Genomic DNA, 17,749 nt, shown 5'->3' with positions numbered 1-17,749 from the left:
GCCCATTCTGTTGTTTGTTTTTTTTTGATATTGAGCTGCATGAGCTGCTTGTATATTTTAGAGATTAATCCTTGGTCGGTTGCTTCATTTGCAAATATTTTCTCCCATTCAGAGGCTTGTCTTATGGTCTTGTTTACGGTTTCCTTTGCTGTGCAAAAGCTTTTAAGTTTCATTAGGTCCCACTTGTTTACTTTTGTTTTTATTACCATTTCTTTAGGAGGTGGGTCAAAAAGGATCTTGCTGTGATTTATGTCATAGAGTGTTCTGCCTATGTTTTCCTGTAAGAGTTTTATAGTGTCTGGCCTTACATTTAGGTCTTTAATCCATTTTGAATATACTTTTGTGTATGGTGTTAGGGAGTGTTCTACTTTCATTCTTTTACATGAGGCTGTCCAGTTTTCTAAGCACCACTTATTAAAGAGACTGTCTTTTCTCCATTGTATATTCTTGCCTCCTTTATCAAGGATAAGGTGACATAGGTGCATGGGTTTCTCTCTGGGCTTTCTATCCTGTTCCATTGATCTGTATTTCTGTTTTTGTGCCAGTACCATACTGTCTTGATTACTGTAGCTTTGTAGTATAGTCTGAAGTCCGGGAGCCTGATTCCTCCAGCTCCATTTTTCTTTCTTAAGATTGTTTTGGCTTCGGGGTCTTTTGTGTTTCCATACAAACTGTGAAATTTTTTGTTCTAGTTCTGTGAAAAATGCCATTGGTAGTTTGATAGGGATCACATTGAATCTGTAGATTGCTTTGGGTAGTATAGTCATTTTCACAATATTGATTCTTGCAATCCAAGACCATAGTATATCTCTCCATCTTTTTGTATCATCTTTAATTTCTTTCATCAGTGTCTTATAGTTTTCTGCATACAGGTCTTTTGTCTCCTTAGGCAGGTTTATTCCTAGGTATTTTATTCTTTTTGTTGCAGTGGTAAATGGGAGTGTTTCCTTAATTTCTCTTTCAGATTTTTCATCATTAGTGTATAGGAATGAAAGAGATTTCTGACAAGGTTGTCCACTCTCACCACTATTACTCAACACAGTTTTGGAAGTTTTAGCCACTTAGTTTTAACCTAAATGTCCATCGGCATATGAATGGATAAAGAAGATGTGGCACATATATACAATGGAATATTACTCAGCCATAAAAAGAAACGAAATTGAGTTATCTTTAGTGAGGTGGAGGGACCTAGAATCTGTCATACAGAGTGAAGTAAGTCAGAAGGAGAAAAACAAATACTGTATGCTAACATATATATGGACACTAAAAATAAAAAATTGTTCTGAAGAACCTAGGGGCAGGACAGGAATAAAGACACAGACATAGAGAATGGACTTGAGGACACAGGGAGAGGGGAAGGGCAAGCTGGGACGAAGTGAGAGACTGGCATGGACAGATATACACTACCAAATGTAAAATAGATAGCTAGTGGGAAGCAGCCGCATAGCACAGGGAGATCAGCTCGGTGCTGTGTAACCACCTAGAGGGGTGGGATAGGGAGGGTGGGAGGGAGACGCAAGAGGGAGGAGATATGGGGATATATGTATATATATAGCTGATTCACTTTGTTATACAGTAGAAACTAACACACCATTGTAAAGCAATTATACCCCAATAAAGATGTTAAAAAAAAAAAAAACTAACCAGGGCAGGAAAGAAAAAAAATAGTGGTGAGAGTGTGCAACCTTGTCTTATTCCTGATCTTAGAGGAACTGGTTTCAGTTTTTCATCATTGAGAACGATGTTGGCTGTGGGTTTGTCATATATGGCCTTTATTATGCTGAGGTAGGTTCCCTCTATGCCTACTTTCTGGAGGGTTTTTATCATAAATGGGTGTTGAATTTTGTCAAAAGCTTTTTCTGCACTATTGAGATTATCATATGGTTTTTCTCCTTCTGTTTGTTAATATGGTGTATCACATTGATTGATTTGTGTATATCAAAGAATCCTTGCATTCCTGGGATAAACTCCACTTGATCATGGTGTGTGATCCTTTTAATGTGCTGTTGGATTTTGTTTGCTAGTATTTTGTTGAGGATTTTTGCAGCTATGTGTATCAGTGATATTGGCTTGTAGTTTTCTTTCTTTGTGACATCTTTGTCTGGTTTTGGTATCAGGGTGATGGTGGCCTTGTAGAATGAGTTTGGGAGTGTTCCTCCCTCTGCTATATTTTGGAAGAGTTTGAGAAGGATAGGTGTTAGCTCGTCGCTAATGTTTGATAGAATTCACCTGTGAAGCCATCTAGTCCTGGGCTTTTGTTTGTTGGAAGATTTTTAATCACAGTCTCAATTTCAGTGCTGTGATTAGTCTGTTTGTATTTTCTATTTTTCCTGGTTCAGTCTCACAAAGTTGTGATTTTCTAAGAATTGGTCCATTTCTTCCCGGTTGTCCATTTTATTGGCATATATTTGCTTGTAGTAATCTCTCATGATCCTTTGTATTTCTGCATTGTCACTTGTTACTTCTTTTTCATTTCTGATTCTGTTGATTTGAGTCTTCTCCCTTTTTTTCTTGATGAGTCTGGCTAATGGTTTATCAGTTTTGTTTATCTTCTCAAAGAACTAGCTTTTAGTTTAATTGGTCTTTGCTATCATTTCCTTCACTTCTTTTTCATTTATTTCCGATCTGATCTTTATGATTTCTTTCCTTCTGCTAACTTCGGGGATTTTTTGTTCTTCTTTCTCTAATTGCTTTAGGTGTAAGGTTAGGTTGTTTATTTGAGGTGTTTCTTGTTTCTTTTTTTTTTTGTTGTTGTTTTGTTTCTTGTTTCTTAAGGTAGGATTGTATTGCTATAAACTCCCCTCCTAGAACTGCTTTTGCTGCATCCCATAGATTTTGGGTCGTCATGCTTTCATTGTCATTTGTTTCTAGGTATTTTTTGATTTCCTCTTTGATTTCTTCAGTGCTGTCTTGGTTATTTACTAGCGTATTGTTTAGCCTCCATGTCTTTGTATTTTTTACAGTTTTTTTCCTGTAATTGAAATCTAGTCTCATAGCATTGTGGTTGGAAAAGATACTTGATACGATTTCAATTTTCTTAAATTTATCAAGGCTTCATTTGTGACCCAGGTTATGGTCTATCCTGGAGGATGTTCCATGAGCACTTGAGAAGAATGTGTATCCTATTGTTTTTGGATGGAATGTCCTATAAGCATCAGTTAAGTCTGTCTTTTTTAATGTGTCATTTAAAGCTTGTGTTTCCTTATTTATTTTCATTTTGGATGCTCTGTCCATTGGTGAAAGTGGGGTGTTAAAGTCCCCTACTATGAATGTGTTACTGTCGATTTCCCCTTTTATGGCTGTTAGCATTTGCCTTATGTATTGAGGTGCTCCTATGTTGGGTACATAAATATTTATCATTGTTATATCTTCTTCTTAGATTGATCCCTTGATCATTATGTAGTGTCCTTTTTGTCTCTTGTAATAGTCTTTATTTTAAAGTCTTTTTTTTCTGATATGAGAATTGCTACTCCAGTTTTCTTTTGATTTCCATTTGCATGGAATATATTTTTCCATCCCCTCACTTTCAGTCTCTATGTGTCCCTAGGTCTGAAGTGGGTCTCTTGTAGACACCATATGTATGGGTCATGTTTTTGTATCCATTCAGCCAGTCAATGTCTTTTGGTTGGAGTGTTTAATCCATTTACATTACAGGTAATTATTGATATGTATGTTCCTATTACTATTTTCTTAACTGTTTTGGGTTTGTTTTTGTAGTTCTTTTCCTTCTCTTGTGTTTCTTGCCTAGAGACGTTCCTTTAGCATTTGTTGTAAAGCTGGTTTGGTTGTGCTGAATTCTCTTAACTTTTGTTTATGTGTAAAGGTTTTAATTTCTTAATCGAATCTGAATGAGATCCTTGCTGGGTAGAGTCATCTTGGTTGTAGGTTTTTCCCTTTCATCACTTTCAATATGCCCTGCCCCTCCCTTCTGGCTTGTTGAGTTTCTGCTGAAAATCAGCTGTTAACCTTATGGGGATTCCCTCATATATTATTTGTTGCTTTTCCCTTGCTGCTTTTAATATTCTTTCTTTGTATTTAATTTTTGATAGTTTGATTAATATGTCTCAGCACGTTTCTCCTTGGGTTTATCCTGTATGGTACTGTCTGTGCTTCCTGGACTTGATTGACTATTTCCTTTCCCATGCTAGGGAAGTTTTCGATTATAATCTCTTCAAATATTTTCTCAGGCCCTTTCCTTGTCTCTTCTTCTTCTGGGACCCCTAAAATTCTAATGTTGGTGCGTTTAGTGTTGCCCCAGAGGTCTCTGAGACTGTCCTCGATTCTTTTCATTCTTTTCTTTATCCTGCTCCCTGGCAGTTATTTCCACCATTTAATCTTCCAGGTCACTTATCCGTTCTTCTGCCTCAGTGATTCTGCTATTGATTCCTTCTACAGTATTTTTAATTTCAGTAATTGTGTTGTTTATCACTGTTTGTTTGCTCTTTAGTTCTTCTTTAGTCCTTCTCTTTAGTTCCTTGTTAAATGTTTCTTGTATTTTCTCCATTCTGTTTCTGAGATTTTGGATCATCTTTACTATCATTACTGTGAATTCTTTTTCAGGTAGGTTGCCTATTTCAGCTTCATTTATTTGGTCTTGTAGGTTTTTACCTTTTCCTTCATCTGTAACGTGTTTTTTTTTTGTTTCATTTTTTTTCTTTTCTTTGATGGGTGGTGCTGTATTCCTGTCTTACTGGTTGTTTGGCCTGAGACAGCCATCACTGGAGTTTGCAGGCAGTTGGATAGAGCTGGGTCTTGGTGCTGATATCAGGACCTCCGGGAGGCCTCACTCTGATTGGTATTCCCTGGGGTCTGAGGTTATCTGTTAGTCCAGTGGTTTGGACTCGGAGCTCCCACCACAGGAGCTTGGGTCCAACCTCCAGCCTGGGAACCAAGATATCACAAGCTTCTTGGTGAGGTATAAAAAAAAAAAAAGCAAAGGAAGAAAGAAAGAAAAAAGGGAGCAGTACCATATCAAAGAATAAAAAATAAAATAAAATTAGAAAGATAAAAAAATATATTAGGAAAAATAAAACTATAATTGAAATAACTGCAACAAGGTAAAATAAAACCACAACAGAAAAAAGAAAAAAAAAAAACGTGGGTGGGGGAACAAGCCAAAAGGAGAGATCACTAACAAAGTATAAAGAATAAAATAAAATTAGAAAAATAAAAGATATATTAGGAAAAATAAAAATATAAAGGAATCAACAAGGTAAAACAGAACCCCAATCTAAAAGAGTAAAAAAGAAAAAAAAAGCCTTGGCATGGGGTGGAGTTTAGGCAGGGGGTGGAACTTAGGCAGGGGTGGGGTTTAGGGTGGGTGGGGCCTGGGCGGGGTGATGTTCAAGCGTGGGTTGGGGTCTCTGCTTAGGACCTGCGCGCAGACGGGTAGAGGCAGCACGTGGAAAGGAGGGCCTCTGGTGTGTGGAGTTCCGGAGTTTGGAGGTAGGGCCTTGGGGGAGGGTGTGTGGGTGGGGTTTAGGCCCAGCTAGTTGGAGGGTGTCTCAGAGGAGGTCTCTGAGTGTAGAGGTGGGGTGCTGGGTGAGGGTGTAGGGGCGGGGCTTGGGCTCTGCGAGGCAGGAGGGAAGCTCCCAAGGCAGAGGATTAGGTACGGTAGCTCAACAGGCTTCCCGGTGCCTAAGTGGGCAGGGAAAGCACTGTCCCCATTCCTTTCCTTTCCTTCGTGCCCCTCCCCTACTGTCTCCCCCAGGGTCTCCCCCGTTGCTGTGGGTGGGTCCCGCTGGGATGCTGGTTCTGTAGGTCCAGCCTTTACTTTTGCTCCCCCTTCCCTCCCTTCGAGTCCCTCAGGACTCATGCAGCTGGAGGGGGCCTAGGTGGGCAGAGGATCAGGCCCAGGATCTCAGCAGGTTCCTGGGGGCCCACGCGGGCAGGGGAAACCTGGCCACGCTCCCTTTTGATCCTCTGCCTTCCCAGTGGTTCCCCAATTTCCCCCTTTGGGCGTGGGATCCCTTCCCCTCCCCCAGCCACCCCTCAGGGGCGCCAGTCCCGTCCTGCCTCCACTTCTCCTCTCCCTTCCCTCCCCCCCATGCCCCATGTCCTACCCGGTCGCTGGGGGTTCCTCCCGTCCCCTTAGTTGTCCGTGGTCACCCACCGGTGCCTGGTAGGTGCCCTAGTTTTGAGGAGATACGAATTCTGCGTCCTCCTAGTACGCCATCCTGACTCCAGCCCCTCTCTCTTTCTTCATTCCAACAATTAAACTCCTCCTATGTGTCTGGCACTGAGAACAGTGGTGAACTTGTTAAGACATTGACCCTGTCTTCATGGATTTTATAATCTAGTGGTGGAGAGTGATGAGCACACACACATAGAATTACATATTATGATAAGTGCTGGGGAAAAAATATGATGCTACAGGAGAAATATGGGAGGGGTAGGGTGATGTGAGGGAGAAGACAACCTCTGAGGAAACCATATTGAACTGCATTGTCAGTAAAGGTGAAGTAAGAAGGAGAAGGGTGGACGTGGGCCTGTGCCCAAGCCCTGAGGCAGAAAGTTTGGAGGTCAGCTTCCCTGGGGAATCAAGCGCAGAGAAAGGTAACCGGCAGGCCATGAGCTTGAAGCAATAGTCTGGGGCCCGATGATTCAGGTAAAAATATACAATGTCTGTTGAGAAATAAAACCTGCAAGACGAACTAAAAATTAAGAGAGGATGTGGAACTGCACCTGAGGGACACATTACCCTACAGAGGGTAACATGTTCTCTCGTAATTATTTGTGGGAACTGTGGCCATTTTGCAATGTCAGTAGCATTGGACCTGAGAAATGACAAAGGTATTAGCTCACTTTTTTCTAGTGATTCTTTGAGCTCTAATGGGTTCACCTGGGGGACAGCTGGAGCAGATGAATGTTCAGCCTGTAGCATGAAGCCTAAAGTGTTCATTTAGGACCCATGCTGGTAGCTCAGAGGAATAAAAGGTCATGCCCTTTTGAATGAAGGACTGCTGTTTGAGGAAGGTAATAAATAAAAAGACCGCAGCGCCAGAGAGCTCTGGGGAAGGTTTGCAATGAGGAAGGTATAGAATGGCAGACTGAGCGGGGGGAGGCACATCATGATGAGGAAGTTGGTGAATGGGAATTCAAAGCCATGTATTTCATTCTTTTTTTTTTTTAACATCTTTATTGGGGTATAATTGCTTTACAATGGTGTGTTAGTTTCTGCTTTATAACAAAGTGAATCAGTTATACATATACATATGTTCCCATATCTCTTCCCTCTTGCGTCTCCCTCCCTCCCACCCTCCCTATCCCACCCCTCCAGGTGGTCACAAAGCACCGAGCTGATATCCCTGTGCCATGCGGCTGCTTCCCACTAGCTATCTACCTTACGTTTGTTAGTGTATATATGTCCATGCCTCTCTCTCACCCTGTCACAGCTCACCCTTCCCCCTCCCCATATCCTCAAGTCTGTTCTCCAGTAGGTCTGTGTCTTTATTCCTGTCTTACCCCTAGGTTCTTCATGACATTTTTTTTTCTTAAATTCCATATATATGTGTTAGCATACGGTATTTGTCTTTTTCTTTCTGACTTAACTTCACTCTGCATGAGAGACTCTAGGTCTATCCACCTCATTACAAAGAACTCAATTTCGTTTCTTTTTATGGCTGAGTAATATTCCATTGTATATATGTGCCACATCTTCTTTACGTATATTTCATCCTTAAAACATTTTACGTATCAGTGAATGAGCTGGGGCCCTGCACTGTGTAATGGAGCTCTTCACTTACTGCTGCCTCCGCCACCCCCTCTTCCCTCCAGACACTCTGACTTAGGAAGCAAAATAGCATCGAAGGGGTAGGGAGAACTTTGATTACTGGTTGACGGAAGAATGTTGTGCATCAGCTTTTTCTTGAGCCTGAGAATCATTTCATCTTTGAAATGAAATGCGTTAAATGCGTTCCATCTCCTATGAAGAAAAAGTGTCTTGTCTATGTTAGTAAAATATACATAACATAAGAATGACTGTTTTAACCTTGTTAGGTGTACGGTCTGGTGGCATTAAGTACATTCACATTGTGCAACCATTACTACCATCTGTTCCCACCGTCCATTCCCAGAACTTTTTCATTTTCCCCAACTGAAATTCTGTACCTGTTGAACACTAAGCATTGCCCCTCCCTCCAGCTCTTGGCAACCAGCTTTCTACTTTCTGTCTCTGTGAATTTGACTACTCTAGGTGCCTCTGTAGTCAGAATCCTACAGTATTTGTCCTTTTGTGAAGGGCTTATTTCACTTAACACAATGTCTTCAAGGTTTGTCCCTGTATCAGAATTTCTTTCCTTTTTAAGGCTGAATAAGATTCCATTGTATGTATAAGGCAGGAGATAGATGGGCTCCAGGCTAGACATTGACAACTGGCCTCCTGTTCACACTTCCTGGGGTGAGAAGAAGATGGGCTCCAGGCTGGACATTCATTACCCAGCCCCCTGTTTACATTTCCTGAAGCAAGAGACAAACGGGCTCCAGGACTACATATTTATAACCAGACTCCTGTCTATATTTCGAGATCTGCACCTTGATATAAAAACCAGCAACAGAAATAGGGTAAATAACCAGACATTGGACATTTTTATGGCAGGGACAGAGTGGGACTAAACCCTGTTAAAAGATCAAGAGGTCTGGGCATCCCTGGTGGAGCAGTGGTTGAGGGTCCGCCTGCTGATGCAGGGGACACGGGTTCGTGCCCCGGTCCGGGAGGATCCCGCATGCCGCAGAGCTGCTGGGCCCGTGAGCCGCGGCCGCTGGGCCTGCGCGTCCGGAGCCTGTGCTCCGCGGCGGGAGAGGCCGCAGCAGTGAGAGGCCCGCGTACCGCAAAAAAAAAAAAAAAAAAAATCAAGAGGTCATACATTTCCCATCCTTAGGGCAAGGGAAATACTGCACATGTGCAGAAAGGCTCCTTGGGGGTCAAAAGGAGGGGGCACACCCCATAATACGTGATGCTAAGGCCGTCCCATAGACCTCTGGGCTGCAATCCATCTTGGAAAAACGTTGCGCACGCATGTTGGGTAGGGTCCTAGGGCAGGGGAGATGTGGAAAAAGAAACCAGGTAATTGGCCAAAGGTAAACAAAGACCCGGAAGAACTGCCCTGTATGAATGACCTAACCACCTCTTTCCTGGCTCCTTCTCATTCGGGAGGACGCCCACACCCTTCCTAACCGGTGTGCATCTCTGCCTTGCTTCTGTCCTAACTAAACAAACTGTTTCTCTGTGTGCTCTCCCACTTGTTGTTGTTCTGTGTCTCTAATAATAAACTTTGTACCTGTTTTTACAGTTTTGCCTCTGTGAGAAATGCATTTTTCACTGGAGGCAAAAGCTAGGGGGTGTGGTGACTGGGATTCCTGGTTTTCATCCAGGCTCCCCAGGTTCAATTCTTGGGCAGGGAATTAAACGATCTTGCTTCATGCCACCACCCACCGCTGCCTCTCCGAGATCACGTATACACCCCATTTTTTTTATCCATTCATCTGTCTGTGAACATTTGGGTTGGAGGAAAAGTATCTCCAACCCATGGAGCAGAGACAAGATATTTTTCTTTTCATATATTGTCTTATTTTTCCTCTTTGTACACTCCTTGCTCCCTCTCTCCTTCTCTCCCTCCCTCCCCCTCTCTCTCCTTCCCTCCCTCCCTCCCTCCCTTCTCCCCTTCCTCCCCAACCCCAGCCCCTGTAGAAGGAGGATAGAACCACTGCCGTGATGGAGGCGTTTCTTCTGTATTTCAAGTACAAGGAGATGGAGCTACCTTTCCTTTCTCATTTTTCTTTCAGTATAAGAGGGGGTCCTGGGAAAGTTTTAGAATCTGAAATTTAGCTGTAAATGACTTAATATGCTTTTGTACCACTTCCAAACCAAATGCTGTGTGTTCAGATATAAGTTTTTCTTTTCTTTTTTTTTTTTTTTTTTGCGGTGTGCGGGCCTCTCACTGCTGTGGCCTCTTCCGTTGCGGAGCACAGGCTCCGGACGCGCAGGCTCAGCGGCCACGGCTCACGGGCCCAGCCGCTCCGCGGCATGTGGGATCTTCCCGGACCGGGGCACGAACCCGCGTCCCCTGCATCGGCAGGTGGACTCTCAACCACTGCGCCACCAGGGAAGCCCAGGAGGATAGAATTTGACTGAAGTTTGTTATCATTGGGAATCTCAGGGTATAGTACAATGAGTTCATTTTTTTGAAATTATTGCAATAGAAGTTATCTTTCGGAGCATATTTAGATTCACAGTAAAAGTGAGCAGCAAGCACTCTGTTTGGAGCACTCAGTGGAGCACTCCCATATACTCCCTCCTTCCCCTCTGCCCACACCCACAGCCTCCCCCACAATCAGCATCCCTCACCAGAGGGGTATGTCTGTTACAAGTGATAAATCTACATTGCAACCTCGCTATCATCCCAAACCCATGCTTTACACTGGGTGAATCACTCAGTATCGTACATTCTATTGGTTTTGACAAGTCTGTAACGATATGTATCAACCCTTATAGCATCGCAAAGAATAGTTTCACTACCGTAAGAATTCTCTGTGCCCCACCTACTTATCTCTCCCTCTCCTTAACCTTTGGCAACCACTGATCTTTTTACGGTCTCCATAGTTTTGCCTTTTCCAGAATGTTGGAATCATACAGTATATAGCATTTTCAGACTGGCTTGTCTCACTTAGCATTGTACTATGCATTGAAGCTTCCAACATGTCTTTATTCACGGCTTGATAGCTCATTTCTTTTTAACACTGAATACCATTCTGTTGCCTGGATAGACCACAGTCTACTTATCCATTCACTTACTAAATGATGTCTTGGTTGCTTCCAAGTTTTGGCAATTGTGGTTATAGCTGCTGCAAACATCCATTTGCAGATTTTTGTGTGGACATAAGTTTTCAACTAACTTGAGTACATACCATGGAGCACAATTCCCAGATCATATGTTAAGACTACGTTTAGCTTTGTAACAAACTGTCTTCCAAAGACAGTCATGGAAGTCAATGACTTCCGTTTGGGTTTTACAGGAAACCAGGAGTCCAGGCTTGATGATAATACCTAAGTCGTCACAGGTTGACAGTTTGGATTAAGTGAGAAAATAAATAGGGACATGGTCAGTCATTGACACAGAGCCTGATATAAGATGGTTCCTTTTTTTTTTTTTAACTCTTGCAGAGCTGTCCAGATGAACTAGAAATGGGGATACGGAGACAGGAGAAGGTTTTTATGACTGGTTTAGTCATTAAGTTATGATTTTTGAAGGCTCAAACCAGAGCCTTCAGTTTTGCAGAAAGGAGAGGAGGAAAGCCTCTGAAGGATTAGGCAGTGGTTTAGGCATCAAGGATAAATACGAAATTGGACAAGAGGCAGGCTTCTTAAACCAGAAGATTGTAAGAATCATGGAACACCATGATAAAAAATGAAGTTGGGAGGGTCAGATGTTTAGAAAGAAAAAAGTCCATTATGGACCCACAATAACTGGTTAGCACTTGCTGATGGAATTAATTTGAAGAATAATAAAGGTTCTTATTTGTGATTAGCCAGAAGATTGTTGTTTAATGGTGGACAGTTTTGTTTTAAATTCCTGTAATGGGAAGATCATGAACCCCATATCTGTTTTCCCATTATTTCCTCTACTGCAGAGAGAAAAATAGCTCGATTTGCCCCTCAATTTAACAATAGTCAGCGACTGAGAAAAATCATTTGCTGTCGTCATCTGTGTCAGATAAGTGTCACAAGGGCGACCTATAATTATCAGTTGCCACTTCAACAGAGGGGAGCAATTACAGCAAGGGCAGTTTGGTGTTATCTATCAGTGTGACAGGCTTACCAAACTGATGGGTAGTAAATGCACAAGGCACAAGGTTTTAGGATAATTTCCACGTCCAAGAGAGTGGAGCTCTTTGTCAGAGCATGTAAAAATTAGCTGAGCAGATTTCATCCTGATTATTTTTATATATGTTTTGCAAACCTAGCCAGAGCTTCATCTGGGGTCAAATATTGAACGAAACCCAACTATGGGAGATAACTGATTCACGCTTTGTAAAATCTAGGCAGGTTGATATCAACTTGCTCATGGAAAAGGCAAAGAAATTAAGCAATATCATGTGAGTGGCTGTCAGCTGGAGGTAGGTCAGCAACAATATCTGATGGTAATAGCTGCAGCAGTACTATTTATTAGTTAGAAATGGCCAGTAACACAAGAAGAAAACAGACATCATTTTTAATGGCCCCAAAGATAACTCGTCATCATATAGATTTTTTTCTGTGCATTTGTAAATTATATATATTGCCTCTAAGATTGTCCCCATTGATTGCTGCTGCCTTATATTCATGCCCTTGTATAATCCACTCCCCTTGAGTGTGATTAGGTTACAAAAGATTGTGGCTTCTATCTTGGGTGCTCTCTCACTCTGATGGAAGCCAGGGGCTGTGTTGCGAACTCCCACACGGAGAGGCCCTCGAGGCAAGGAACTGAGGGAGGACTCCAGTCAACAGATATTGAGGAATTGAGCCCCTCACTCCAACAACCTGTGCGGAGCTGAATCCTGCCAACAGCCACGTGAGTGAGCTTAGAAGTGTATTTCCATTCGAGCCATCAGTTGGGACTGTAGTGCTGGCTGACAGCATAACTGCAGTCTCGTGAGAGATTATGAGCCAGCCAGGCCTAGCTAGGCCCAGATTTCAGACCCACAGAAACTCTGAGATGGTACGTTTGTTGTTTTAAGCGGCTAAGTATTGGGGTAGTTTGTTATGCAGCAATAGAAAACTAGTATGTAAATGTTTACAAAAATTGGATTAGAGTGTCTTTTGTCAGTCAGAGTTCTAGCAGCAAACAGAAGGCACCCACCTGGGATTTTGAAGAGAAACTTGGGCAGTGTTAGGAAAATCAATAAGGTACGAAGAGGCAGCCAGGGCTTACAACAGTGGGAAGCCATTATCCTCCCTAGACCTGAAAGAGAAAGGGAGCCAGAGAGGAGGCTGTTTCATAGTAGCAGTGTTGTAGAGGAATGCAACACCTGCCAGAACTGGGTTGAGGCAGGGAGGGAGCAGAGAAGAAATACCCTGACCTCTTTCTCTGGCCATCCTCAGATCTGCCCATGACTCTCATTGGCCAACCCCTACTGGAAACCAGGGGGCAGTTCCTACCGGTCAGCTTTCTAGGACAGAAAACAAAAGAAGAGAAAGTAGGGAGTGGATCTGCTGGGGGGCATAAGGACAGAAACCAGCATATGCAAATGCTCTTGTGCAACTGTTTTTATTTTGACCATCCTTCTATATCATTAAAGATTCTTCTGCATCATGGTGTTAAATAGCTACATATGGATACTATAACCAAATTATCTCAATCATGCAATGATGAACATTTTTGGTTGTATAAAAATTCGTCTTTTGTTATGAAAACGGTGAAATGAATATGCTTATAGTCATATTTCTGTGGATTAAAAAAATATAATTCCTTAGAGTACAATGCAATAAGTAGAACAATTGAGGACAAAGAAGATTTTTTAGGGTTTTAATACATCTTGTCATATCACTCACCAGAAAAGTTGCTTTGATGCTCCCCCTATAAAAATCTTTGCCTATTTGATAGGTTTGAAAAGTGCTGTATTGTTTTAATTTTCATTTTGATGTTATTAAGGAATTTAAAATATTTTCACATGTTCATTAGCTACTTATTTTTCTTCCTTTGTGACTTTCCCCATTTTTTTCTATTGGTATTGGTGTTTTTCTTATTGATTTATAGGAACTATTTAGAATTAAGAATTCTTTGTTGTCATATGTGCTGCAAATATTTTTCCTAGTTAAAAAAAATCTCATACATAAACCTGTTTCTTTACCTCAAGAATATTAAAATATTTACCTTTTCCTTCTAGTATTCTAATAAATTATATCAAGTGAGAATTTTAATCCATTTGGAACTGTTTTTGGAGGTAAAGTGTGAGACAGGGATGAAACATCATTTTCTTCTAAATAGTTATCTAACTGTCCCAAAGCCATTTATTGAAAGGACAGTCTTTTTTTGTTTTCCTCACTGATTCAAAATGGAAACACAAATCCACATGGAAAGTATAACCTTGATTTTATTACTTAAAGGGTTCCTTTCCGTTACATATATTTTTGCATATGGGTTAAAATATGCATATGGGTTAAGATACATGAATATTTTTATTGCAAATAATTCTATTATTTTATTTTTCAATAAAGATCAGTAACAGGAACTTGGAGCTTGGGTCCAGTTCTGGCTAAAGATTATGTCCTTTATTTCCCCTAAGCTGGACCTAATTTGTTTTTTTTGATCTATTGTTTTTGATCTCCTGATAATTTTTGTAACTACTACGAATATTTCGGAACTAAAGTGAACTTGGCTTACAGTGGTAGATATAATTGAGGAAGACAATATTATTAATATAATTTCACATGTTTAGTGCAAACCAGTACTTATCTCATTTGGTAGATTTTTTAACTAGAAGATCTGAGGATATACTCTGCCTGCAATGTGGTGACAATGACAGTGCATTGTAATGTTCCATTTAAAAGGCATGCACAAGTGGTAATGGATCTTTCTGTAAGCATTTCATGAAAGGAAGGCCCCAGGTCATGTTTGTATATCTGTATTTCCTAAAGGGTTTCCAGTGGCATCATGTAATACCTGATGAAGCTTTTACCTCTGAACGATAGAAGAGAACCTAACATTTCTGTCTTGCTCTCTTAGATCACTCACTCTGGGGAAAACCAGCTGAGGACACTAAAGCAATCCTCTGGAGAAGTCTATATGGTGAGGAACTGAGGCCAACTGCCAACAGCTAGCACTAATTTGGCAGGTATGGAAATAGGCCATTTTGGAGGTGGATCCTCCAGTCCCAACAACTCTTCAGATATAGCCCTAGCCGATGCCTTGACTGCAACCTCATCAGAGAGACCCAGAGCCTGAACTGAGACAGGCTTGTTGCCGAAATTACCCTCTGTACACCGGTGCCGATTTAAATCTGGGAGACAGAGTTTTGTGTGAAGTAGAAAGAAATCGCTTTATTGCTTTGCCAGGCAAAGGGGACCACAACAGGCTAATGCCCTCAAGACTGTATGTCCCACCCTGGACGGGGGTAGTGAGGAGTCTTTAACAGTGTTCAGGGAGCAGGGCGTGATCAGCTCGTGGACATTCTTCTGATTGGTTGGTGGTGAGGAAATTGGGAGTCAGCATCATCAAACTTCTGGTTCCAGCCGGTCTGGGGTCTACGTGCTTGTGGGCAGCATAAGGTTAATTTCTTCCACCTGGTGGCGGTTTCAGTATCTGCAGAACAGCTCAAAGGACATGGCTCCGAATATTATCTATAGACCTTGGGGAAGAACCAAAGGTCCTTGACTTTGTTTAATGGCCAAAGTATTATTATTTTGTCTTGCTTGACTGTATTCCTTTCTTTCTGCATTTTCTCACTTCTCTGATTAAATTTATTCTTTGAATAAAGTTTTTCTACAGACAAAAGTCAGGCGGAGGACATGGGTGGGGTCTATTCCAGGAAGGCCTCGTAGTGTCCTGCTAGGTTACAGGCTGGGACCTGGGACCTGGGACCCTTTGCAGCAATGCTTGCACCTGGACAAACGTCTCGTCAAGCAACAAATACAAAGAAACTCCAAGGGGCTAAAAATAACTGCATGCATGCGCATTTGGGGCAAATTATGAACAAGATACAAAAAGCCCCAAAACCTGACTTCCACATCTGAGGAGTCGGGAGCAAAAGCATGGTAGCGCACATGATCCTTGCACACAGCACCACCAAGAGGATGGGCACCCCACCCAAGCTACCCCTGCAGCCTGACCCCCGGACCTGCCCCTACCCTCGCCCCATGTAAGGGACCAGCTTGCCCTCCCCTCAGGGAGCAAGCAGGGCCACCTGTTACTTGTTTTCGCGCCGTCCTGCTACAGTATGAGTCCCAATAAAGCCTTGCCTGAATTTCTCGTCTGGTGTTTTTTCAATTTCTGTTGATTAAGGAGTCCAAGAACCCTGGCCGGTAACAGAACCACTCAGGTAAGCCACTCCCAGATTTCTGGGGGTTCAGAATTTGAAACCCTGAAGGCATTCTGCTAATCATTTCTAGAACATCTCAACTAGAAGAGAATATTGACTATAAAAGTGGTATGAAAGACATTGAAGAAAGGCAAAGAACCTAAGGCTGTTGCAAAGGTTTTGAAGAAATATGATGAGGTCATTAAGTAACATTTCAAGCCTGGGTCTGCTATGTTCTCTGTAGCTTTGGGTTGGTTAGTGAACCTCTTGGAGCATCAGGATTCTCTGTAAAATGAGGATGCTAACGGTGCTTACCTTACGAAGTGGCTGTATTAGAGCACCACATCTGAGATGCAGTTGGCTCTTAATAGAAGGAAACTTAGAAGGTATTTGTTTGAAAAATGTAAAGGCAAGTCCACTGCAAGAAGCTTTAAGTACTTAAAGTGGTCTTTGAAGTGTGCAACTGATACTACAGCTGACAAGATGAGCAAGTAAATAACCGAACAAATGAATTATATTAAGTGCAAAAACTGCTGGTAAGAAGTAGAGGACATTAATTTTTAGCTCGAGTAAGGAAATTTTTGAAATGTTTTTCTATATTTAATAATTTTCTGATAATGAACCTGTTTTATGGAAAATGAGACAAAATTTCTACAGGCGAAACCAACAGATAAATGCAAATAACTCATTGGAAGCCACAGGTCTCGCCCGCTGAAGCTAGTCCTGCCTCTCCACGGCCCCGCCTTCCACTATAGCCATGCCTCTTTTGGGTTTACGGTTAGGCTTCACCCTTTCCTCATCATCGGGCTCGCTACGCCTGGTTCCCAGTCGAGGCTCGTTTGCTCGCGAGAGTTCCTCCACCTGGCCCACTCAGAAGCTGTAGGAAACGGAGGCAGAGAAGAGTCGCGAGACTTGACTCGACCACACTTTCCAGGCTCCGCCCCTCCTTCCTGGCCCTCCTTCTGGCCCAGCTTCCCCATTGCACGTGTAATTGTGTACTTGTGGTTCAACCTCACGTGGCCACGGTAGTGCCGGCGTTACATGCCCCGCCTCCAAGATGGCGGCGCCCAGTGCCGGGGCCCACGACCTGAGTCGGCTCAGCTTTGAATTATAACCTTGACTGAGTCTATGTGGCCATGGACCGGCCTGGGTTCACAGCCTCGCTGGTGGTGAGTATCGGGCGGTAGAGTGGGGGCTCTAGGGGTGCCGGAGGCTTCCCTGTCCTAGCACCTCCTTCCGGTTTTGCGCGCTGAATCATCCCCGGGTTACCGGTCACCCGGTCTGGGAAGAAGCACGGGGCTCCTGGGCCGCGCCGGGCCTCGTGTCAAGGTTCTGAGTTTCCTACCTGTGTGACAGAAAGAGACGGGGGTGGGATAGGGGTGGCACTTGACTCATAGTCTTCCGCACCGCGGTTTACCTAACGGAAAAAGAAAAGTTTCAATTGTATACTGTAACCATACTCTGGAGAGCTTGGCAATGAATGAAATATATGTAACAAAACTCTTGAGTCGCTCACAGACCTGGTCAAGACTGTGGTTTCATTTTGCTGTATCTTTTTTCAGTCTCGGAAAATGACGTATCCATTCATTCATCTTATATATAATCTGCTTAGTTTGCTTCCGAGCATTTTTCTAGGCTTTGGGTATGGTATATACTGCTGAGCACAAATAGCCGCGCGTTGAGCCGCGCGTTGAATACGTCAGTGGTGTTTAATTCCTTAGAAAACAACGAGAATCAACGTGTCTTAACATCAACC

At 42.6% G+C, this 17,749-nt stretch overlaps 1 protein-coding gene and 1 long non-coding RNA gene across 4 annotated transcripts in view; both read left to right on the top strand.

Moving 5' to 3' along the window:
- The window catches only part of LOC132526869 (uncharacterized), a 62,736-nt gene extending 46,797 nt beyond the window's left edge, over positions 1–15,939 (top strand). For all 3 annotated transcript variants that reach the window (XR_009542732.1, XR_009542733.1, XR_009542734.1), the window contains one exon: positions 14,703–15,939. This is a non-coding gene — a long non-coding RNA (uncharacterized LOC132526869). The remainder of the gene's footprint in view (positions 1–14,702) is intronic.
- An 887-nt stretch (positions 15,940–16,826) lies between these two features.
- Positions 16,827–17,749, top strand: part of SLC25A26 (solute carrier family 25 member 26) — a 140,801-nt gene continuing 139,878 nt past the window's right edge. The window contains exon 1 of the mRNA XM_060161396.1: positions 16,827–17,162. Within this exon, the coding sequence (XP_060017379.1) occupies positions 17,130–17,162 (33 nt within the window). The 5' untranslated portion in view covers positions 16,827–17,129. The remainder of the gene's footprint in view (positions 17,163–17,749) is intronic.

Source organism: Lagenorhynchus albirostris, chromosome 10 (assembly GCF_949774975.1).
Source record: "Lagenorhynchus albirostris chromosome 10, mLagAlb1.1, whole genome shotgun sequence".
In the NCBI taxonomy this organism is placed as follows: Eukaryota; Metazoa; Chordata; class Mammalia; order Artiodactyla; family Delphinidae; genus Lagenorhynchus; species Lagenorhynchus albirostris.
Note: the sequence above shows the minus strand (reverse complement) of the source record. Positions and strands in the feature narration are given on the sequence as shown.